The sequence below is a fragment of the Tamandua tetradactyla genome, chromosome 2 (assembly GCF_023851605.1).
Source record: "Tamandua tetradactyla isolate mTamTet1 chromosome 2, mTamTet1.pri, whole genome shotgun sequence".
NCBI classification, from domain to species: domain Eukaryota; kingdom Metazoa; phylum Chordata; class Mammalia; order Pilosa; family Myrmecophagidae; genus Tamandua; species Tamandua tetradactyla.
Genome location: NC_135328.1, coordinates 62283756 through 62307993, shown reverse-complemented (window position 1 = coordinate 62307993; position 24238 = coordinate 62283756). Strand labels below are relative to the sequence as shown.

At 48.4% G+C, this 24238-nt stretch overlaps 1 protein-coding gene and 1 long non-coding RNA gene across 4 annotated transcripts in view; one reads left to right on the top strand and one right to left on the bottom strand.

Moving 5' to 3' along the window:
- The window catches only part of LOC143673430 (uncharacterized), a 32732-nt gene extending 24652 nt beyond the window's left edge, over positions 1 to 8080 (top strand). Inside the window, exon 4 of one of the 2 annotated variants that reach the window (XR_013170357.1) lies at positions 7888 to 8080. This is a non-coding gene — a long non-coding RNA (uncharacterized LOC143673430). Of the gene's footprint in view, positions 1 to 1223; positions 1716 to 7887 lie in introns of those variants that run through there. The other variant, XR_013170356.1, reaches the window with a different exon arrangement.
- Positions 8081 to 18114: 10034 nt separating this feature from the next.
- Positions 18115 to 24049, bottom strand: AQP3 (aquaporin 3 (Gill blood group)). Of its 2 annotated transcripts, XM_077147926.1 has the most exons (6): positions 23855 to 24049; positions 20690 to 20816; positions 20208 to 20345; positions 19728 to 19846; positions 19206 to 19423; positions 18827 to 19116 (listed from the first exon to the last, which is right to left on the bottom strand). In XM_077147926.1, exons 1-6 carry the CDS (start codon positions 23960 to 23962, stop codon positions 18948 to 18950), a joined length of 879 nt encoding a protein of 292 aa, XP_077004041.1. In that variant the 5' UTR covers positions 23963 to 24049; the 3' UTR covers positions 18827 to 18947. The 2 variants fall into 2 exon arrangements, with proteins under 2 accessions (XP_077004042.1, XP_077004041.1); XM_077147927.1 differs by lacking the exon at positions 19206 to 19423 and having other exon boundaries at positions 18115 to 19116.
- Positions 24050 to 24238: the final 189 nt, after the last annotated feature.

The following is a 24238-nucleotide window of genomic DNA, read 5'->3' as shown; positions in this document are numbered from 1 at the left end:
AAAACATGCTCAATATCATTAGCTATTAAAAAATGCAAATCAAAACTACAATGAGATACCACTTCATACCCACTAGGATGGCTATTATTTAAAAAACAGAAAATAACAAGTATTGGTGAGGAGGCAGAGAAATAAGAACCCTTGTACACATGTTGATGTTGATGTTGATGTAAAATTGTGCGGCTGCTGTGGAAAACCTTGGTGGTTCCTCAGGAAATTAAATATAGAGTTACTATATGACCTGGAAATTTGTTCTAATAGATACTCAAAAGAATTGAAAGTAAGGACTTGGACAGATACTTGTATATCAATGTTCACTGAAGCATTATTTACAATAGCCAAAAGGTGGAAGCAACTTGAGTAACCAACAACTGATGAATGGATAAACAAAACGTGGCATATCCAAACGGTAGAATATTATCCAGCTGTGAAAAAGAAGTGCTGATAATGCTATTACAACATGGATAATCCTCGAAGACGTCATGTTGAGTGAAATATGCAGATACAAAAGAACAAATATTCTATAATTTCTCTTCTATGAAATACTTAGAATAAGCACATTTGTAGAGACAGGAAGGAGAAGAATGGTTCCCAGGATGGAGGGGGCAACAAGGTGTTATTGCTAAATGAGTAAGAGTTTTAGCTTGGGATGGTGAGAACAGTCAGGAGATAGTGGTGAAAGTTTGCATGACAGTGTCAATATACTTAATGTCAAAGAATAATCCACTGAAGATGGTTAAAATGAATTTCATGTTTGGTATATTTTATCACAATTTTAAAGAAAGTAAATATACAGAAAAATAAACAAAGCACTGCAACATGTTATACCATGGATGAACCTTGAAAATATTATGGTAAGTGAAATAAGCCAGGCCCAAGAGAACAAACATTGTATGATTTTTAATTATCTGCCCAACATACTTCGTGGGATGTATCCAGGTATTAAATTAAGCTACACAGAATTATAAACCCTCATTCCCATTTTGGTCTCCATGTGTTTAAATTATCTATCCAGACAGGTTGAGTTAGATTACGTGCTACAGAAAATTTAGGTTTTGGACAAAATAAACCTCTCTTCCTTTGGTGCCGTAGAGTAGGTGAAGTTCTAAAATACAGACAGTGTCATCCTTTACTCTGTATTCCGATTTACCTCAGTCCTGACCAGAGCAGACTCGTTCTCATCTCTAACTGAAGCCTGATCTCTTTTTTGGTTTATTTAACAGTTGTTGTATGTATCGATGCTGAATGAAGTTGCTGCAGAACTCCAGCTCTGAGTCATAGGTGTCAAACAAGTAGCCAAAGTTCCAGGGAGATACCAGGTTATACATATACAGCACAGCATCTGAAAATCTAGAATTAATATTTACAGCTCTGGACCAAATCTGAACTGCTATAAGAGCTTACAATCTAGGCCCCAATTTTCCTGTGTGTTTTCTAAAAGGGACCATGCAATATTTATTTTTTTCTTTCTGGTTTATTTTGCATCACATAATGTCCCCAATGTTCATTCACCTTGTTGCATGCCTCACGACTTCATTCCTTTCTGTAGCTGCACGATATTCTATCATATGTGTACCTCACAGTTCACCATTTGAGTTGTAGGAGTTCTTTAAGGAAGGATTTACTTCTGCCACGTAGCTATTTGCTTTCTTTATATCTTCATTGATCTGTGTTTCTGAATTACTCCATCACTGCCTTTTTCTGTATTTGGTTGTTTTTTATAGGGTACCATTTAAATTCCCTTATAATTTTTATAATAACCTTATAACCTTTATAATTACAATGAACATTTTAAATTACTAACAACCTAGTTTGACTTGTACCAAACTAGTTTCAGTACTATACAAATATATATACATAGATATATACTCCTATATATCTACGTCTCTCCCCCTTTATATTGTTTCTGGGCCAGATTATACCAGATGGCACTCTATGCCCATTAACACAGATTTAAAATGTTATTTTTCCACATTTATGACTATGAAGCCATATGAAGGGGAAAAAGAAGTTGAGTCATGGGGGATGATCGCTGCCGCATGGAGGATGAAATTCACAGATACTTCCCACATTCTACTCTAAGAGCTGCAGATCTCTTCCAATCTATTCGACCTGGGTTCAGTGAGCTTCCCGGATGTGTGTACTCACGTCTTTCATCTGATGGAGGAAGCTTTCTGACGTTATTTCTTAAGTACTTCTTCTGCAGCTTCCTCTCTCATCCTTCTGGGACAACAGTGATGCATATATTAGTACACTGGATGGTGTCCCACAGATCCCTCAGGCTCTATTCATTTTTCTTCATTATTTTTTCTTTCTGCCTCTCCTATGGGATAATTTCAATGGTCTTTCTTCAAGTTTGCTGATCCTTTCTTCTGCCTGTTCAAATATCCTGTTGAATCCATCTAATGAATTTTTCACTTCAATTACCATACATGGAGCTCCAAAATTTCTGTTTGGTTCCTTTTTATAATTTCTATCTCTTTATTTTGCTCAGACAATCTTTTCCTAAATTCCTTTAGTTCTAATGAAGTCCTTTAGTTCAATGAACTTATTTAAGACCATTAATTTAATACCTTTGACTCATATTTCCCATATTTAAACTCACTCAGGAATGGTTTCTGGCAAATTCTTTTTTTCTTATGAATGGGCCATACTTGCTGTTTCTTTGCGTGTTTTGTAATTTTTCGTTGAAAACTGGACATCCTGAACAATATGTTGTTATAACTCTGGAAATCTAATTCTCCCACCCCTCCAAGATTGCTCATTTTGTTGTGCTGGTGGTTGTGGTTGCTGGGGGATGGGTCCCTCAATCTGTGCCTTTTTCAAACTATTTTTGCTCCCAAATGGGGACTGGAAAGAGACAAGAGCAAAGAAAAAAACACAGATACTGACTCATTAGGCTCCTCAGTCACATTTGCCTGAGGGAAGCTGGAACAATGGCTTCCCTTGGAGCCGCCCCCCACCCCCACCCCGGATCTGAAGTGGCTGACCCAGAGGGGCAGTCATTGATCAGACCACACACACGACTGGACTTTGGAGGACTAGGTCCTTATAGCCCGCCCTGCACCAGCCAGCTGCATCAGGAGCCCGGGCTGTAATCCCCACTGCTGCCTGCCATAGCGCTGGGGGATGGGGGCGCCGAGAGCCACTGAATGGAGGATGAAATTCACCAATTTTACCACATTTTACCATCCTCTTTATCCAGCTCTTCCTGGATGCTGTATAGCATTCCATCAGACTCCAGAGTTTCAACATAATCAATTTCAACCATTCCTGCCTGTTTGGGTGGAGGGCCTGGTTTCTGGAGGCTCCCAATCTGCCATCTTCTCAGAGTCCACCTAGATTTATTTTACTCCTTTATATATTTACCTCTAGAAACCACCAGTTTTATAGCTTGAAGCGAGGACCTAAGTTTTGCTTTCTACAGATCGGATGACATGATCTCCTTCAGTTTCCACCCTACCCCCCAAGCCCCTCCTCTTACTGCTGAAGTCTTCGGCCTCCTTTGGAGAGCAGAAAAGTGCAATTACAAGGAGACATTAAAAGCTGAGCTTGCTCTTGCCCTAATTACAATAAAGTGCTTTCCCCTGTTTTGTGAGTAACTGACTTTCTCTAAGTATCCTGACTTTCTGATGAGTAACTGGAAATGTGTTTCTCTGCTTGAACTGTATCATGATTGTGTGTGCTAAATTAGCTAAAACGCCCTTGAAATGCCCAAAAGTAAGTAATATAGAAAAGGAGACCAAACATAAGACAGGGAACGAACAAATTAATATGTGTAAAGCTTTTAACACAGACTCTGGCACATGTTAACTGCTCCATGAATAGTATTTACTCACTCAACAAACGTTGATTGAACCCCTACCATAAGCCAGGCACTGTGCTCTGGAGACACAGCAGTGGCCAAGACAGACACATCTACCGCCCTCCTGGAGCTTAGTCTGTCATGGGCAAGATCCCTTAAACACATGACTACACAAATTGGTGGTTAATCCCAAGTATTAGGTGTCAAGATACTGGATGATGTGATGATATTGTGAGCCAATGATCTTACACCATGTGTGGAATGTTCGTATGCTAAGAATGTTCGTGTTTGTACGTTGTTTTGTTTTGTCAATTAAAAAAATAATAAATTAAAATAAAGATACTGGGCAACTATGAGAGGCTAAAATCTGCAGGGATATAGATAGGGTAGGGAATAGTCTGAGAGGACATCAGGGAATTCTAAAATGGGAAATAATAATCAAGTTAATAAATGGGGACTTTAGGGCCAGAGCCCTAAAGGAGATTCAGGCTGGGCAGAGACGAGAGAAGACTGAGAGCTTTGGCAAGGCTTCCACACAGCGTTCTTTCAATATCCTGGGAATATGTGCCTGGGAATATCCAGGTCGTAGCCAATTTAAGGCTAGAAATGAAGCACCCCTGGCCAGGGCTGAAAGCAAAGGCAAGGAGCATAGCAGATCCAGGTAGGGAAGCCCAGAGAAGGCAAGAGGTGGAAACGAAGGGGCAAATGTTCAAAGGAGACACCCGCATGGTAAATGTACAGAGGATGCCCACACCAGAAGGGAAAGCCCATTCAGGACCCCAGATGAGGGACGGGACAGGATATAAGGGGATGTTGATGAGTGACAGGGAAGAGGCAGCGAAGCAGCAGTGATGGTGATGTAACAGAGGGGACGGGGAAAGTGGTGACAGTCAGAGGGCCTGGAAGTGACAGGGACTGGGACAGGCATGACAGGGCTGAGGCTGTGATGTCAACGGTGACAGGGGGACCATGATGGGTGGTGACAGGTTTGGGTGGAGGCAGTTAAGGAAACGACAAGGTGAGTTCCGATGGCAACAGCCTTGGGCATGCGGCTGAGCAGGGATTGTGGCAATGTTGGGGAAGGTAACCGTGATGGGAATCGAGTCGAGCGACGGCATGCTTAAGAAAGGGGTGGTGGCCGTGATGCAGGGGTGATGGTGAGGATGACAAATGAGTGACACTTGCCAGGGGCAAGTGGTGACCATCAAGCTGAACCAGGGCTGATAGGAAGTATGGGTGGTGATGAAGTCTGCGTAGGTAGCAAACCCGAGACACCACCCTGCCCCCTCTCCTGCGCTTGTTGGAACTGTTTCCTAGGCCGCAGGTCCTGTGACTCAGTACCATGTATCAACCCTGTCTCAGATAAGATCTCCAGGCGCAGGCACAGCCAGGGGGAACGGCTGGGTGCCCGTGCCAGGTGTGCTCATGTAGATCGAGGGACCCAGGCATGGAATATTAGTGTCATCTCTGCCTCTTCCTGCCTGTGTCCACCTCCATCCCATTCCAGGGTCCGCCAAAGGCGCTCAGCCTTACTCTCCTTGGACAATGTAAGTTCTGCCACACCCATTCCAGCCAGGCCTTTGTGGTTCTCCCAGGCTTCTCCCACAAATGACCTCATTTAGAAGTTTCTGGGCCTTCTAATCCTGTTTCAAAACCATCCCCGCGAGGAAAAAGATAGGAAGATGGGCTTCAAGGGGAGTCTGAAAAACTCATCCATTCATCCCACAAATATTTATTAAGCCCCCTTGCTCAAATAAATAAACCACGAGCTAGGAGGCTCATTTTCACAACCAGACCTACTTATTGTCTCCGTGGGGCTCACAGTTGCTGGGTGAGGGGGTGGAGGGATAGGATGTAAACAGCCATCACCCATCAGGCACATAATGCTGTTCACTTGTAATAGAGGGAGACATACTGCTTTTTCAAACCTGAGGAGAGTGGATCCCATTAAAGGGAATCTCAGGGCCTGTGCTAGCAGCCCTTTTGCTAAGCTGACCACTTTACAAAACACCTTGAGAGCACAATGGGGAACCTGAGGGAGAGAATGAGAAGCAGAGATGAGAAGGGGAAGAAAAGCAGAGTAGTCGGAGGAGTCTAGAGTGCTAAGTGGGTGAAGGAGCCAGTGAGAAACCTCCACTGACGTAGGAGCCGAAAGACGTCCAGGAACAGGAAAGTCTACTCCTCAATGGAAAATGGTTGGAGTTATGCAAAGTAAACGTCCTCCATCTCTCCGAGCCTGCACCTCAGTATGTTAGCAAAAAGCCCTGCAGTGACTGAGGGATTTTTCTCTTTCTTTTTAAGTAACTATTTTATTGAGATATCGCTCACACACCTTAAAATTCACCCTTTTAAATGTAGAATCCAGTGGTTTCTTCATCACTAATTTCAGGACGTTATCACCCCAAAATGAAACTCCATACCCATCAGTAGTCACTGCTCACCCCTCCCCTTCCCCATCCCCTACCAACCGCTCATCTTTCTGACTCTGTGGACTGCCCGTTCTGGCCATTTCATATACATGGAGGCATGCTATATGTGATCTTTAGTGACTAGCTTCTTTCATTCCGTATAATGTTTTCAAGGTTCATCTGTGTTGTAGCATGCATCAGGGACTTTTCTTAAAAAGGAAATTGGAGAAGAGAGAACAAGGTCCACATCTGAAATCAGGGATTCAAGGCAGCCAAAGTATCAGGGCATCCGTCTCTCCCCCCTTTGATTCTGACAGTTGGGATCAACTCAGGGGAAGAATTCTTACTGTCTCATGGCAGGCTTCCCGCCTTCCTCCTATCCTGCCCCCAACAGTTCTTTTAATCAATCTGTCTTTCTCAAGCAATATTTTTTGGACATATTACCCCAAACCCTCCTCACTTAAGTTTTCAAACTTCACGCTTGGTATTCCAGCTCCTCACAGCCTCCCATCGCTGAAACCTCTGACTCTCCCCGGTGGTCTTCAGGAATTCTCCACTCCAGTCGCACCTCTGTCCCCTTGCCCACACTATACCCTCTGCAGCAATGCCTCCCCTCCCTTTCTCATCTGAATCTAAGGCTGTTAGGAGCCCTGGTAGAAAATTGCAGAATACTAGAGTTAAAGAGGAAGTTAAGGATCAAATCATCTCATGCAACTCCCTCATGGTTTTGAGGGAAAAACGAAGACATGGAGAGGTGATGGAACGTGCTCTGGGTTTCTGAGCTACCTGGAGCTCCCGACACAGAGGCTTCTCCCTCTACTGCATTGAGCTGCTCACTGGGTATCTGGTCTCTAACCAAGACAGGGTCTGACCTCCCAGCTGGCTCCTCCATGTCTCCACCCTCCAGAGGCCCCTAAGAGCCCGAGGACGCTTTGGTTTCCCGGAAATGTCTGACACAGTCTTGCTCCACCCACCTTTCTAGCCTCATCTGACAGTCTAAGCTCCAGCCACACTGAATACCACCCAGCTCCTCTGGGCAACACTGCTCTCCTGCCTCCAGGCATCTCCACAAACTGTTACCTTTACCTAGAACCCTCCACCTGCCAACTCCTTCTTATACTTCAGGTTTCAATATGGAGGTGCAGGCCAGCTTCACGAGTGTGTGACTTAGGCAGTTGCATAGTGCCCCTCCCTTAGAAGGGCCCTACCCTTGGTTTAATGCTATGCTTCATTGCCTTAAAAATTCTAAATATTTTTTTAACAAGGAGCCCTGTATTTTCATTTTTCACTGGGTCCTGCAAATTACGTAGCCACTACTGTTTGAGGTGCTTTGTTCTGGGAAAATTTCCCACTTTCCAATTGCTTTTCATTGCCTCTATTTGCAATCTCCTCTGTAACTAGACTTAAGTTCCGTGAAGGCAGGAACCATGTGATGGGCTCTGGCTTCCCCTTTCCTAACACTCCTCAGTTTCCATTTGGGAATTCATTTTGCTCAGGAAGCTGACTTCCTTCTTGGGGCCAGAGGTGAGGCAGGTGACTTAGGCTAATCCAATCAGGTCCTGAGTCAGGGCTAGGCATGTGACGAAGCTGGTCCAAACAGAGTGGACCTGCTGGGACAGCTGGGACAAAGTGCCCCTTTTCCCTGCTGTACTAAAGAGAAAGCGTGTATCCTAGGAGCTACTGCATGCTATCTTGGAACCACGAGAGGATTCACAGAAAGAAGAAAGGGGAGACAGAAAGGCCATGGATGCTGGATCAAGCCTGACCTGATGTTTTCCTCTAGGTTTTTCAGTTCTGTGAGCCAAAGAATGGTCATTTGTTTTCCAAACCACATTGAGCCAGGTTTCCTCTTAATTTCATTAAAAGGCTTCCCACCTGATATTTTGTATATCTCTTGCTCATCATGGTGTTCCTGGTAACTACCACAGCCTGACATAAAAAGGGAGTTCAACAGATATTTGGTGAAATAATAAATAAAGGATTGGACCCAAGCTCTCTGGCAGGAAGGCCAGAGACACTACTTCACATGTGAGACCCTCGCAGGAGCCCTTCTGCAGTGTGTCTGCTGTTCCTGATTCTGCATGCCTGGAGGGACCCCTCTTTCCTGTCTAGGGCCCAAATCCCTGGGACAGCCCAGGACATAGTCACTTTCTGTCCTGCCCCAGGTAGGTAGCTGGACTTGCTGAGATTTCTCTCTGAAGTCATGACCCTGGGCTTAAAAGCTATACTCTGAGACCAGAGACCCAAGCTCAGATTGCCTACTGCTTCACCCAGTAGCTTCATGTAAGTCACCTGTATCTGAGACTCAGTCTCCAGCTCTGTAGCGTAGAGATGTGAGGGGGTGTGGACTGATTGACATCAGAGGGCTGGATGGCCTGCCTCTCAGCTGCCTAGGATTCTATACTTCTGTGAGACCAGACAGGCGGCTCTACCAGTGGGAAGCTAGGGTTTGAGTCAATTCTACTGTTCTCTCATTCAGCAAGTATTTATCAGTGGCTGCTGTGTGCCTGCCCAGCACTGGGGCTCTTGGTCACACTCTTCACTCCCCTCCTTCCTGACCCCTTGCTCAGAAAATCAGCCCCTTTTCCTGACCCCTGTAACTTATTAGGGGTATCACTACCTCTACCCTCTCACCCCCTATCCCCACACTTCCACACACTTCCAGCCTGTCAGACTGTGAGTGCACCTGAGGGTGTCTACATGTGCAGAAGCGTGTAAATGTAATTATGTGGGAGTACAGGTATGTGTGTAAGAACGTGGAACGTGGAAGTGTGTGAGTGTCTGCGTGTCTAAGTGTGGTTGAACATACAAGTGTGTGAATGAGTGAGCAGATGTCTGGGGGTAAGTGTGCATGTATGAGTGTAAGTGAGTGTAGGGGAGTGTGGGGAGTGAGTGAGCGTGCATGGATATGTCATATATGGGGGGTGTAAATGTGTCTGCCTGTGTGTGTGCATGTGCATACCCCCAGTCCTTCACTGGTCACAGCAGACACACTTTCTCATGTGTGTGAGCACACATACACCTCCAAGGACTGAAGGTGGCTTGAGCTGTAAACCTGTAGTCCAGTAGAGGGAAGACTGTCTACAGCCAGGGGTCACTGCCCCCTTGCCCGTCGATATGGCACTGGAGATCCTCCAGCTAAAGGCTACCTCTGACTGGGCCTCAGGCCAGGCCACCTCCTCCCTTCCCTCAGCCTGTTTCTGCCCAGGCCCTGGCAGTGACCCTGAGCAGAGAGAGGTGGAGGGTGACAGTGGTGAGCAGGACATTCCAGGTGCCTCCTGGGCTCTGGGGGGCGGTTCCATGGAGACGAGCAATGAGCCGTATCCAGATGATTATCGGGGCTCCCAGCGTCAGCTCTCCCCTCCACCCGTGTCTCCCAGCCGGGCCTCCTTAGCTCAGAGACATGGTGAGGAAGCCTGGCAAAAAGCCTGTCACCTCCTCGCAAGAGCTTCCCCCAAAAAAGTTGTGTCCAAAAAAAAGGTGGGGGCTTGAAAATGATGAGGATAACACAAAAGGACATCCCAGAAGCAAGAGACTGGAAAAGGTGGTCGAAGTGATTAAATCCGGTCTAAAGGCTTTAACCCAGAGATCTGCGGAGACAGGGACAAGATAGCACCCACCCCTTCTTCACAACACTCCACATCTCACTTGGAAGATATGACCAAGGGAGGGAGCTCCCATGAAGGTCAGATTAATCCATTTTCAGCCCACTGTCAACTTCAGCTGTTTCATAAAAATCCTCCATTAATGCCCCACAGGTTTCCTGGCCTCTGCTAAAAACAGAGACGAGAAGGAGCACAGACCCCTAAAGCTCCTAAAGCTGCTGAAACTCCCAGTGTGTTGGTGGCAGCAAGGTCCCCAGAGCTACAATTATTGCCCTGATGTCTGCCCCTTTCTTAAATAGAACTGAAGAGGAGTGGCAGTGAGACCTAAGAAGGGACTTCCCAATAGGAGACTGTGGAACAAGATTAGAAAACACAGGTTGGGATTTTGCTTCTGCTTTCAACCTCCCTGGCATTGACTCCCTCTCCTGATCCCACACGCGCTACCCTCCAAACCCATCATTCACTGCCAATTCCACCCCCATTCCCTACCCCTCCTAGATCCCAGAGCCCCATGAGGTGGCAGGGTGCGCAGCTTCCAGCTCCCCATCTCTCAGGAACCTGAGTTTTCTGGAGAAGAGCCAGGAGGTCAGGGGGTGAGTGTGCATGTATGAATGTAGGTGAGTGTAGGTGAGTGTGGGGAGTGAGTAAATAGCGTGCATGGGTATGTCCATATGTGGGGGTGTAGATATGTTTGTGTGTGTGTGTGCATGTGCAGTCCTTCACTGGTCACAGCAGACACACTTTCTCATGTGTGTGAGCATCCATCTTTCTGGACCCCGGTTCTCCCAGGAAAATCTGGTTCCATTTTAGTTGAAGGGCCTGAGGTTTGACTCCCGGGCTAAGGCTCGTAGGAAACTAGAAGCAACTTGGAGCTAGAGGAGATGGCCTTCGGGAAGCAAGTATCTCTTGCCTCTAAGCCTGGCTTCACACTCACCCTCCCCGCAGTACACAGGAAGCTCACAAGAAACAATAATAATAATAGCAGCCTCCACTTCTCTAGCATGTACTGCCACACTGGCGCTTACTGATACATAGGTTAACTCATTTAATCCTCACTTTTGCATCATTTTGAGGTAGGTTTCTATTAGGACAGCGATTTTAGAGATGGATAAACTAAAGCAGAGAGAGATGGAATCAATCACGGATCCAGTAGGAAACATGGCATCTTTGAAGGGCTTCACTGAGGAGAGCTTACAAGGCACTATTTGCAAAGGCGGGAGAGTGTTGAGGAAACCAAGGGCTGGTGATGCCCAGGAACCAGCAGGCAGCCATCACCCATTCGTCCAGAAGAGGCACGGGAGAGAGCAGTGCCACAGGGACGCAGTGAAAGCTGGAGACCTGGATGTCATGACTATCAGATCTCTCTCTCCCCACCCTCCCTGCTCTCAGATTTCTGAGCTGTGCCTCCCATTTGGCAAACACAAGTGGCAGCCAGAGGTCAAGAGGGCCCATGTGATGCAGCCCAGAGATATGAGCCTCCTCAGGCAGAGAGCAGAGCAGAGATTGGATCTGGGGGCGGGGGCAAATGGAGACACCACCCTCCTGACCAGTCTAAAGGTTAAGGCACCTGTCCAAGGTCCCATGGCTGGGAAGGGCTGATTTGGAACCCAGGTAATCTGAACCCAGATCCCTGCTCCTTGAGATGGCATGAAGTGCTGTCTGGGGAAGGGGATGGGTGAGGAGCCAGGTTGGGGGCAGAGTCCTGGGGCAGGTTCAAGTCCAGGCTCTGCTGCACAAATGCCAGCCTTACTTTCTCCTTTGCACAGAGAGGAGATGGGGTCTTTGGGGCAGCCAACGTGCCTGGACCAGAGAGAGCCCCTTTGATCCTGTCGCCACCCTCTCCCTTACCCCATATAAACCCGGGCCCATAGGCCAGCGCCGCAGGTGTGGAGAACCTGACTCTCTGAGGAGATCACACCCCACCCCACTCCCATTGCTGGACAGACCTACCCAATCCTCTGGCCCTTTTAGGACTCAGAGGCTCTGTCACAACAAGCCCTTAAGTTCCCCTAAGGGCTCCGGCACCTCAGTCTCTCCTCCCTGCACACTCCTAGCATGCTCTAGGCCTACAGCTTAGAGACTCCACCCAGGACAGGCTTCCTCCTCCCAAACCAAGAGGCCAACACCTGCCAAGACCCCTCCCGTGGAGGTGGGGGCGGGCTCTGGCCTCTGGGGTCTCCTCGCTGGGTGGAGCAGCCCCTCCTCTCCCCTTCCCACCCCACCTTACCTTACCCCACCCATGTTTCTCCAAGCCTAGGGGACTCCACCCAGGTTTTTAGAAAAACAAAATCAAAAGGAAAGAGTGAGTGAGCAAGAAGGAGGGAGTTAATTACCAGAAATTAAGTAGGAGGCAAGTCCTGGGGTATGACAAGCGGACTGGGGCTGGAGGCACAGACACTTGGGGGAATAGCACAGACACACACCAAGGGCACACTCAGAGATAAATTTGGGGACAGAGATGGGCTCTAAGTGTCCAGAGTTATGCTCATAGTTACACAGAGATGTGCTCAGAGTATATAAGGTGAATGTGCAGTTACAAAGGATGTTCACACAGACATAAAGAATCAAGCAATGAAAGACACAGAAAGAGACAGAGACCTGGTTGCCCAGAGACACAGACCCACTGAGACACAACCAGCCATCTTGAGAGAAAAACAGGCACACCCAGAGACCCTGGGAAATGCACACTTGCATGTGTGCATGCACAGAGAGGCAGGCGCACAGATAAACAGGAGCTAAGTTCAAGTTTCAAGGAAACTGGTTTCAATCCAAACAAGTCAGAACTTTAAGGAACATCAGGCTCCTCCAAAATGGGCTGTGTGCCATGCGGGAGACCCAGATTCAATTCCTGGCCCATGCATCGCCCCCCAAAAAATAAAAATAAAAAAGTAAATTAGAAATTTAAAGTTTGGCTATAGAAGAGGGAGACATAAAGCATGGGTTCAGGTGACTCTCCCATGTGATTCTCCCTCTATGACCACCTTGGAAATGGATTAAATGCAATGGGGGGAGAAGATACTTTCCTAAAGGAACAGAAGAATTTTCTTTTAGAACTTGCTAACACCTGAAACTGCTGATTGAAGGCACAGTCCTACTGTGTGTGTGCGTGTGTGTAGCTTCCTTTGTGTCCCCGTAGGAGATGGGGGCATGGGAGTGGTCACACAACTGTTGGATGATTCCTGTCCCTACCAGCCCTTACCCTGACCCACTGCTTCCAGCCCGGGCCAGGCTTTGCTCTTTTTCACTTGGTCTAACCCTCATCTATCGTGCTCCCCTGACTGAGTGCTCCTCTGCCCTCCGTTACTAGCATGTGATCCCTTCTTGTCTCCCTCTATCTCTCCCCAAAAGCTCCCTAAAGCCAGGGCACACTCAGCTATCACCCCATTCTTCCTCCCTCCTCTTTCAAGAAATTCAGATTCCATGGAAGGAATCTGAGATGGAAGAGGATGTTGAATTAAATGACCTTTAAGAGACAACTTTCGGAAAAAAAAAAAAAGAGAGACAACTTTCAGTACTAGAACCGAGAAGTTAGGATTTAAAGGATGATTTTGATTACTGAATCATAATCCTTTTTGCTTTCTGGGATATTAGCATAGACAGAGGGTACATGAAATCCCTAGACTATGATTCAGCTGCCCTGATATCAGAAATGAGTGTACAAGCCCTTATCTTGTGCCTTTGTTACTGCAAGAACTGTTACTCCCTGTACCTGGTCATTTTCTGGTAGGACAAAGGCCCTAATGCTCATGAAGAATTTGAAGTCAGCCATTAACTAGCCTCAGTCCTGGACATTTGTAAATTGTATCAGCTAGATTCTGCTATTGAAAGATAACTTTTCTCCCTTTCTTTTGGCTTACACCGTTAGTACTGAAGTGCTGCCTCCCCTCCTCTCAGTTTATGTCCTCCTATTAAAATGATAATGATAACTCTGTCTCCTTTTCTGCTTTGAACTTGCTATTCGAAGTGACCTCTGTCTGTTCTTGCTAAAATCCTTGAAAACCTTGAATCCCCTAAAGTCCAGGAGATAGATTTTGGGCCGCTAGGCCATCTGCTCTCCAACCACGTGCCTAGTAATAAATTCTCTCTTTGAAACCCCAGTGTCTCTGGAATTGGTTATCGAGTCCATTGGGCTAAAGAATCCATGGCCTTTGTCCGGTAACAGTATCTCCCTTCCCCGTCCTGGCCCTGTCCCCACGCCCCTCTGGTTCTTCAAGAAAAATTATGAGATGACATTTATTGAGGATTTGCCATCTGCTCGTCACTGTTATAAGTCCTTTTCATGAATTATTTTCCATCATTTCATTCTCTTATTACCCCCAATTCACAGATGAAGAAACTGAGGTTCAAAAAAAGAGAACCGTCACCCCATGTTTCTCTCAAGCTACAGAGCAGCCAAGCTGAGCCTGGGATCCAGGTCTGACCACTCGTTGACCAGTCAGGATCAACTGCAGGATTTAAGAGAGGGCGGACACAATGAATCCTAGAGTGATTTGATCAGTGCATGGAAAATTATTTGCAAAGTCCCCTTCAGGGAATGGTGAGAACGGAGAGAAACTCAACTTCCCCAAGTTGAATTCTTGATATTCTCACAAGCAGTGTGGGCAACCAAAGCTATAGGCTGAGCCCCCAGGCTTGGGGGTTGTTCATATGAAACTTAACCCCACAAAGGATAGGTCAAGCCTACTTAAAATTTAGGCCTAAGAGTCACCCCCAAGAGAACCTCTTTTGTTGCTCAGATGTGGCCTCTCTCTCCAGCCAACACAACAAGCAAACTCACCACCCTCCCCCTGTCTACATGGGACATGACTCCCAGGGGTGTGGACCTTCCTGGCAACGTGGGACAAAAATCCTAGAATAAGCTGAGACTCAGCATCAAGGGATTGAGAAAACGCCTAAAATGAGCTGAGACTCAGCATCAAGGGATTAAGAAAACCTTCTCGACCAAAAGGGGGAAGAGTGAAATGAGACAAAGTGTCAATGGCTGTGAGATTCCAAACAGAGTCAAGAGGTTATCCTGGAGGTTATTCTTACGCATTAAGTAGATATCACCTTGTTATTCAAGATGTAATGGGAATTGGAACTGAAGGGATACAGACTGTGCAACAGGACTGGATACAAAAACTCAAAAATGGACAGCACAATACTACCTAATTGTAATGTAATTATGTTAAAACACTGAATGAAGCTGCATCTGAGCTATAGTTTTTTTTTTGTTTTTTTATATATTTTTTGTATTTTGTATTTTTATTTTTTTCTCTATATTATCATTTTATTTCTTTTTCTGTTGTCTTGCTATTTCTTTTTCTAAATCAATGCAAATGTACTAAGAAATGATGATCATACATCGTGTGATGATATTAAGAATCACTGATTGTATATGTAGAATGGAATGATTTCTAAAAACAAAGATATAATGGAGATCTTTCTTGTTTTTTTTTAATTAATAAAGCTTAAAAAAAGATGATTGTATAATGATATAACTTTCACAATGTGACTGTGTGGTTGTGAAAACCTTGTGTCTGATGCTTCTTTTATCTACGTTATGGGCAGATGAGTAAAACATATGAATTAAAGATAAATAAATAATAGGGGGAACAAATGTTAAAATAAATTTAGTAGATTGAAATGCTAGTGATTAATGAAAGGGAGGGGGAAGGGGTATGGTATGTATGAATTTTTTTTCTGTTTTCTTTGTATTTCTTTTTCCGAATTGATCCAAATGTTCTAAGAAATGATCATGATGATGAATATACAAATATGTGATAAAAAAATGAATGTTCATATTGCATGTTGATTGGTTCTATTAATAAAAATTAAAAAAAAAAAGATGTAATGGAGAGGCTGGAGGGAACTGCCTGAAAATGTAGAGCTGTGTTCCAGTAGCCATGTTTCTTGATGATGATTGAATAATGATACAGCTTTCACAATGTGACTGTGTGATTGTGAAAACCTTGTGTCTGATGCTCCTTTTATCTACCTTGTCAACAGACGAGTAGAACATATGGAATAAAAATAAATAATAGGGGGAACAAATGTTAAAATAAATTTAGTTTGAAATGCTAGTGATCAATGAAAGCGAGGGGTAAGGGGTATGGTATGTATAATCTTTTTTTTTTCTGTTTTTGTTTTATTTCTTTTTCTGAAATGATGCAAATGTTCTAAGAAATGATGAATATGCAACTATGTGATAATATTGTGAACTACTGATTATATATGTAGAATGGAATGATCATATGTTAATGTTTTTGCTCGTTTGTTGTTAAACTTTTTTTAATTAGTAAATAAATAATTAAAAAAAAAAATAAAGTATAATAGCCCTTCAGGGGCTTCCTAAAAAAAAAAAGAGAGAGAGAACAGACAGAAGGACAGGAGGGTGCTAGGACGGGAGGTGGACAAAAACAGGTTGGGGGAGCCAAAGGTGGGATTGGTGTGCCGGGGATGAAACTCTGCAGCCACCTTCCCCTCCCAAGTTTGCCGTTCCTCCCATAGGGCCTGGGAAGGAGACACTCCCTGTGGCTCAGGTCCCTCCAGCATTCCTGACACACCTCTTGGGAGCTGGGACCTGGGGCGGGTGGAGAGCTGAGGTGGAACTGCCTTCTTCCACCTCTACCTCCCTGGGCTGAGCCCTGGATGTGTGACCCTGAGACTTGCCACCAACTCTCTCTGGACCTCAGTCTCCTCATCTGTGAAGCTGATACAGAACAAATGTGGGATTCTCAGCTCGATGCACATAACAGCCTAGCTATGACACCAGAGTTTCAAAGAAAATTTACTTGCTACCTATTAAGCAGAGCAGAAGGCTTATCAGCCCCAAAATCTGTCTCCTTGAATCTAAGGAATTCAAGGTTTTTACAGATTCAGACCAGGGGAGATGGAGTTGTTACCATTCCAATAGCACGTGAGGCTCAGGTAGCAAATAATGCCAGCTGAGACTAGGCTGGAATAACCATTACAATAGACTAAGTATAAGCAGGGCTGAGGCTATTTGAGTTTCGGTAATTTCAGGTATTAACTTGCAGCTATTCTACAATATGGAAAGCAAAAACCATCTATATCATGATTCAGTAATACATCATTTATTAAATTCTTAATTTCCCAGTTACAAAGTGGCCAAGTGGAAGGGGAGCAAGAGCTGGTTTAGTCTCTAAAAAACAAAATTCTGCCAGATTCACAAATTTGGCTCCCATTTGGTTAAACTCTGCAAGAAGGCTTGGGTAGAGGACACCTTTCCTTTTCTTCCCAGTGAAACTTGAGGAGGATCCCGTAAAGAAGTAAAAGGGGAAAAGGGAAGCACATGATCTGACAGAGCTTCCCCAGCCCTTCTTCCTGGGCAGCGAGGAGGCCAGGATCAGTGTGTCCCTATCTCACTGGACACAAAAGTGCCTCAGACTGAAGAAGTGAGTCAGAGGGTGTGACGGGGATAAATACAACTGTGTGGTCTCTGGGCTCAGACAACTCACTGTAGCAATTAGTGGAAGGAAGCATTGGGAAGACTTCCTGGAGGAGGGGGCATTAGAGTAGATCAAGAGAATTTTAATGAGCAAAGATATGGTTTGGGAGTTGGAGCAAAGGTCCCAAAACAGGAACCATAGCAGCGCACGGGGTAGTCTCGGGTGGATGAGCATTTTGAGAGATAGGTAAAGGGCCAGGGACCTGGTTCTGGAGGGCCTGAATGCTTTGGAGCATCTCCAGAGGGCTGGGGAGCCATGCAAAGAGCCTCACTTTCATCAGGATTTCAGAAAGATCCCTCTGATTGCTGTGGGGACCGACTGGGGCAGACCTAGAAACAGGGAAGCTGCTGAGAGGCTGTGACCAAGGTCTGGGAGGAGGTGATAGAGCCTGAACAGCTGGGAGTTGTAGAGAACAGTATGGGTTCTCAGTCTGCTTGGTCTCCTCCGGCAACAGGGAGCTCACTCCTTCCTGGGCAGTAGTTCTCCCCTTTAGGGAGCTCTTCCTGGGAGAAAGCTCTTCCTTATGCTGGGCTCAAGCCTGCCTTCTTGGGATGATGGGTGGGTATGGAACTGGGAAGGAGATGCCACGTACTGTCCTAGAGGCTCCCGGGAGGATAGAAACTTGGGGAAAAGTTTGGGACTGCTGAGATGGACCTGAAAGGCTTGCTGAAGGGGTTCTTAGAACTCTCTTTGTGACCGACCCTGACCTCAGGGCAGGGCTGGAGTATTGCCTCTGGCCATGTAAATGATATCCAGCTCGGGACCCTGGGAATTTGTGGCCAGAGGCAATGAAGCTCCTCTGGCACCAGAGAAAGAGCAGAACAAGCAGAGAGATATTTGCACAATTGACAGTTGTTGACATGTTTTATTTTATTTTTTTATAAAAGGCATAAAAGCATATACGTTGAGTAGAGGATTAAAGGAGTGAGGACCCTGTTTGGAATAGAGTCCCAATGCCCACCTCTAAGACTGTAACATCTGCTATATATTTTTTTTTAAAAAAAAGCAAACATGAAACTTATGACCTGGCCTTGGATCATACCCCCACTTGCATGGATCATGCCAGAAACATGTTACATGGCTCCCACTTATGTAAAGCCAGAGCTCCAAACCTGGGCTATGACCATCCTCCCCCCAACTCTACCCACATTCTCACCCCTCCTCCCCAAAAGTCTAGAGAAATCCCCCTTAGAAAAAAGGGCAGACACACACACAAACTCACAGATCTTGATTCTTCTGAATCCTACACATCCTAGCACCTCACTCACAGGCAGGCATATCACCTTCCTCCTGCTTCTGGGTTTCCCCCACAGCTAGAATCCTTCCAACTTGGTTCCTCGCCCTGAGCATCTGGGAAGCCACACACATGCACCCACACACATGCACACACGTGTACCCACACACATGCACACACGAACACACACCTGCTCCCATTCTTTCCCTTTGGGAGACAAAGGGACGTGTTGGGCCTGCTCCCTGTCCCACTACAGCTTAAGAGCAGTGGCCTGAAGCTCCACTTGGGCAGGGTCCAGTGGAAAATCCTAAAGGGGGCTGCTGGGAGTAGGCAGGGAGCTTCTTAGCCTGGCAGGGGAATCATAAGGGAGTCTTCTAGAGCGCTGCCCCTGTGCAGTCAGTGGATGCTCAAGAGAAGGATCAGTGGGGGACAGTCCCTGTCGGCTCAGATCTGCTCCTTGTGCTTCACATGGGCCAGCTTCACATTTTCCTGCTCGGTGGAGGGAGGGGGCTGCTCCAGGTGGCAGCCAATCATAAGCTGGTACACGAAGACGCCCGCAATGGAGCCCAGGAACGGGGAGACAATGGGCACCCACCACCAGTGCTGGCCGGTCCTGGAGAGGGAGATAGAGATACGTGGTCAGGGGTGGCTGGGGGCAGAGGGGGCCCAGGCTGGGGCAAGCTGGGGTGGGGCTGCACTCACGTGAAGACCTCGGAGCCCCAGCCAGCAATGGCGGTGAAGAGGCGGGGGCCGAAGTCTCGGGCAGGGTTGACGGCATAACCGGAGTTGAAGCCCATGGAGGTGCCGATGACCAAGACCACCAGGCCTATGGTGAAGGCTTCCAGGCCCCGGGGGACAGGGTTGTTGTAGGGGTCAACAATGGCCAGCACACACACGATGAGGGAGGTGGTGCCAATGAACTGGGGCGTGGGGAGAAAGGGTGAGTGAGGAGCGACCCCCACCCTGCTCTCTGCCCTCTGCCTCATCCCTGCCTGCTGGCTGCCTCCTAGCTTTTAGTCTTGCCACCTCTAGTACTCTGCTCACTAAAGGAGGGGTGCTCGAACTGCACTGCATACAGAAGAATCCCCTGGGCACTGGGGAAAGTGGCAGGTTCCTAGGATTTTCAGCATGGGATTCTGTCTGACCCCAACGTTGACACACCCAGCAACCCCAGGGCAGACTGGTCCTCCTCCCACAATTCCCCTCATTCATTCCAGCCCATACCTGGTCGAAGAAGCCATTGACCATGTCCAAGTGTCCAGAGGGGTAGGTGGCAAAGATGCCCGCTGTGCCGTTGGGGCCTGAGACTATTAGCTCATTGTTGGCGAAGGCCCAGATTGCATCTGGTGACAGGTTAGGCCCAGGGTGGGTGAGGGCAGAGGTTTGAGCCCAGCCTCCCCTCTCAGGCCAGGCCCTTCTATCCCTCCCAGGGGTCAGGGGTGAGTATAATCACTGCGATATTATTATGGAGTTGAATGGGTGGGGTGGGGTGGGGAGAATGGCCCCAGACTCTGTTGTTGTCCAACTAGTTTCCCTCTCCTCGTTGCCCCCCACCTTGGGCTTCTCTGTGAATGGCAAATGAGTGAGTCATGAGTCCAGGGCCTGGGCAAGCCCCAGCTGTCTGTCAGTGGAAGGCCTGGTGCCAGCAGGACTAGAGCAGAGGGGATGGGGGAGAGGGAGGTAGGCAGGATGGGGGATGCTCACCATAATACAGCCCAAAAATGATCCCAGCACCCAAGAAGGCTCCCAGTGTCTGAGCCAGGGTGTAGACAGGTAGCTTGATCCAGGGCTCGCGTGCCAGGAAGCACATGGCAAAGGTCACGGCAGGATTCAGGTGGGCCCCTGGGCAGAGAGGAGATGCAATCTATTAGCCATAGTCTGCCACAGAGGGGAGGCCAGGGCCCCCTATGTCTTCCCCCACCCAAAACTCGGATTCCAGACAATAGGTGCAGAGAAAGGGTCCTTGCACAGGGTGGCAGGTTGGACTATGTAAAGGTTAACTCTCATACTCTCTGATCCCAAGGCAAGAGTCGAAGTTTTAAACCTCACGTTCCAAAGCTTCCTATTTTTTTCCACCCTCTTCTCCCTGAGGCCATGATTATGTCCTGTTCTTGGGCATGTGCCCCTCCACCCCAGAAGGGAACACTGTAGAGGGGCAAGAACCAAGGATGGGGTCAAGGTCTTACCAGAAACCTGGCCAGCGATGAGGATGCCCAGGGTGACGGCGAAGCCGAAGGCCAGGTTGATGGTGAGGAAGCCACCATGCGTGCCTCGGCTGAGCACAACCTGTGCCACAGAGCCACAGCCAAACATCTGTGGCAGGAAACAGGACAAGGCAGGAGGGTGAGGCCCTGCTTAGGACCAGCAATTCTCACTGCAGAGGGAAGGGGTGAAGCCAACCAGCCCCCACATCCCATCATTGGGGCCCTTCCTAGAATCTAACCCCAAACTCTCCTGCTGCAGGAGAAGAGGCGTCTTGCCAAACACAACATCTAATATAACAGGGTCTGGTGGACTGGAAACAGAGCCTGCGACCAGCAGCCCAGAAACCTGGGTTCCACAGCCTGCTTGAAGCATCTGATTTGACTTGAATCCCAGCAGGAGTGGGGTCAAGGGGAACAGCTTTCACTTTAGCACAGGTTCTCTTCCAGCCCTTCAGGCCTAGCCCAGAATGCTGGGAAGGCTCTCACTCATTCCCCAGCTGCAGCTGCCTTCCTCTCTGCCCCAAGCACGAAAGAGCTCAGATTGGGGGAGGTGGCAAAAATGAATGGGAGAGGAGGCAGAAATGAAGTTGAATCAACTTCCTCTGAATCTGGGAAGTTAGAGCCTCTATCCCCTCACCCTGGTCCTCTCCACGTCTCCCTATCAGCATCCTCACAACAGGTACTCCTTGACCTGTCCTCATCCCAGAGCCTCCTGTCTCCACCAGCCCTCTGCCCCCAGGGTCCAGAATCCCCACTCAGGTTTGAGGGTCTCAAAAACAGGGATCTGAGTGGCTCCTCTCACTAACCCCAATCTAGGGCCCAAGGCAGTAGGGGTAGGGTAGGGAGACTGGTTCTTAACTTTCCACCAGAGATGGGGGGGCTAAAGGCTAAGGTTATATATATGATGTTCTGCAAGTTCAGCATGTACTGTAGAGATTTTCCTTTGGTTCAAATATAAAATAATTCTGTACCAGCTGCTACAGAGATGTTGTCCTGAGATCTCCCAGCACCCCCAAAGAGCTGCTCCGGCCCCTATCCCAGGATCTTCTTTACCCCTTCCCTATAATTAAAGGTTTTTTTTTATCAACACAGCAGGCATTTCCAGCACCTGTGCCAATGATAAGGGCCTTGTTCATTCAGAGTGTCCTGTCGTACTGGGTTGTTAAGCATTTTGACTGATTATCATTTCTCAAAGAGACCAAAAGACAGTGGGGAAGCTAGCAGTAGCATTGCAGGGCAAAGGTATGCAGGCAGGTGAGAGCAAAGATCAGAGATAGTGAGTGCATGGGGCACATGGGGGTCTGGGGCACCCTGCCCGGCTTGGTAGGCCCTGGCCTCTGCTCCTTGCCTGCCTGTGGCCCAGACCTGGCTCTGTCCCCAGAGGCCTTGGAGGGAGGGGCTTGTCAGAGCCAGTTCCACCACCTTGGGGCTGATCCTTCCTCTTCCTTCCCCAGGTCTCTTGGCCAGATGCCTCCCCACACACACCACAGAAAGGGGCCACTCTCGTCCCAAAGCCAGCCCCAATTCTGCCCACTGCAGGCTGCAGGCCCCCAATCCACACTGGTGTGCAGCAGGCCCTCACCCACCACGTCGGGGTCCTTCAGGCCTGACCCCTCCTTCTTCGGGCAGCCCTCGGGCTTCTGCTTTCCACTGACACCAGATGCCTCACACCCACCTGAGCCTGAAAGCTTTCACAAACATAACACCCTTCTTCTGTGGTCTAGGATAAGCCATATAATCCTGGGGCACAGCATGAGGAAAGACTGCTCCTTTGTGGGGGAAGGTGCACTGAGGCTTGAGAAAGGGTAGGGAGGGCCCCTATACGTGGAAGACACCCTCCCCTGCCCTGGCTGCCCTAATACAGGGGGCTGGACTCATTGACTCAAGCCTCTGAGCAGGAGGGTGATGAGTCCCCCCCCCCACTCCCATCCTGGCACAAGGGAAGGAGGGGGGTAGGGTTGACTGCCAGGGAAACTGGTCTGGTTGAGGGGCAGTGCGTAAAGCAACCCACCCTGCTTCCTGCTCTCCCAAACCAGAGGTGAATCTCAGATCTCCTCTCCCTGCAGAGCCTGCTCTGCCACTGCCACTGGTTTGGGGGGTCTAGCCCCAGTCCTGCTTGCTCACTGTTAAGACTCCTAGCTCACAGGGAGCTGGCAGTCTACATTGCCCAAGGCTTGAGCCTGGGGAGGAGCAGAGTAACTCACCCACCCAGAGCAACGGAGCAACTAAACCCAGAAGTAAACCAGAGCAAAACAGGTGTAACCACATGAGCTGCTGAAAATCCGAAAGTAACTGGGACAGGAAATGGAAACCGTAATCAGTATATTGCCAGACCCAAAAGTGCAAACACAGTCACCCAGGAACAACCCAAGTGCAAAACTGGCGTAACCAGGGAGTAACTGGGGCTGAGAAGTAATCCATACCTGGAAAGTATCCTGCTCAGGGAATCCACCAAAGTTACTGAGAGGGTGGGGAGTAATGTAGAGCCCCAGACACCTCTGCACAGAAACTGACAGCATCTGTCTCCCGAGAGAGTCTGGGAGTCACTCAGGATGAAGGGAGCAACTTTAGTGACGCCCACATCCTCTGTGCTCAGAGCCCAATTTCCTTCCATGCCTTCTATCTTCAGGATCCGCTTTGCTCTTTGGCATCCGCGTGGCCTCTGCCTTCTGCCCCCACCCACAGCAAACTGTCCTCACTTCACTGTAACTTTTGGACTTTCTGAGGCTTAATTATTCATTAGAGGCTAGGCTCCCAGGACCCAAATAACCTAATAGGGGTCCATTTGCCTTCCACTCCCTTCCAAGGCTAGGACCCTGGGATCTTGGGAGGCTGTGGGAGGCAGAAGGGGCTGGAGGTTCCAGATGGCAGAAGTGACCTCTCCACCCAGCCTGCGGGAGGGCAGAGAAACACGGCTGTCACTGGGTAGTAACAGCTGTCATTCCAGCAAGGAGACAGAGCGTCAGGGATGGAGTTGGAGCTCTGGGGGGAAGAGGGCTTGTGGGGGGAGGGGTGGGGGGGTGTCAGCACTCTGGAGCCTGGGAGTCAGAGCTGGGGAAAGGGATTTAGGTCTGTCTTGAAGGGACAGAGGGATTGGGGAGTGTGTGGCTGGAGAGAGGAAGGGCTTCCCCGGCTCCCTCCACTCACCACGAAGATGAGAGTCCCCAGGCACTCGGCCAGCGCCTGGCGTAGCAGCCGGTAGCGAATGTGGAGCATATCCCCGCAGCGGGACACCAGCTCCTTCTGTCGACCCATGGCGGGGGCAGGCGATGGGAGGCCGCGCAGGGTATCGGAGAATGCAGCGGGAGCGCAGCAGAGAGCGGTGGCCTCCAGCAGTGGGTGGCGCCCTTTATAGGAGCGCGGGAGGCCGGGCCCCGCCCGCACTGCAGCCCCGCCCGTCCAGCCCCGTGCCCGGCTCGGGGAGTGGGCCGCTACCCGCCTCCTGCCCGGGGAGGCTGAGGGGTGGGACTGGGGCTGGTGAGCAAGATCGGGGTGCGAGGAGCTGTGGAGCTGTGGTGGCCCTAGAAGGGC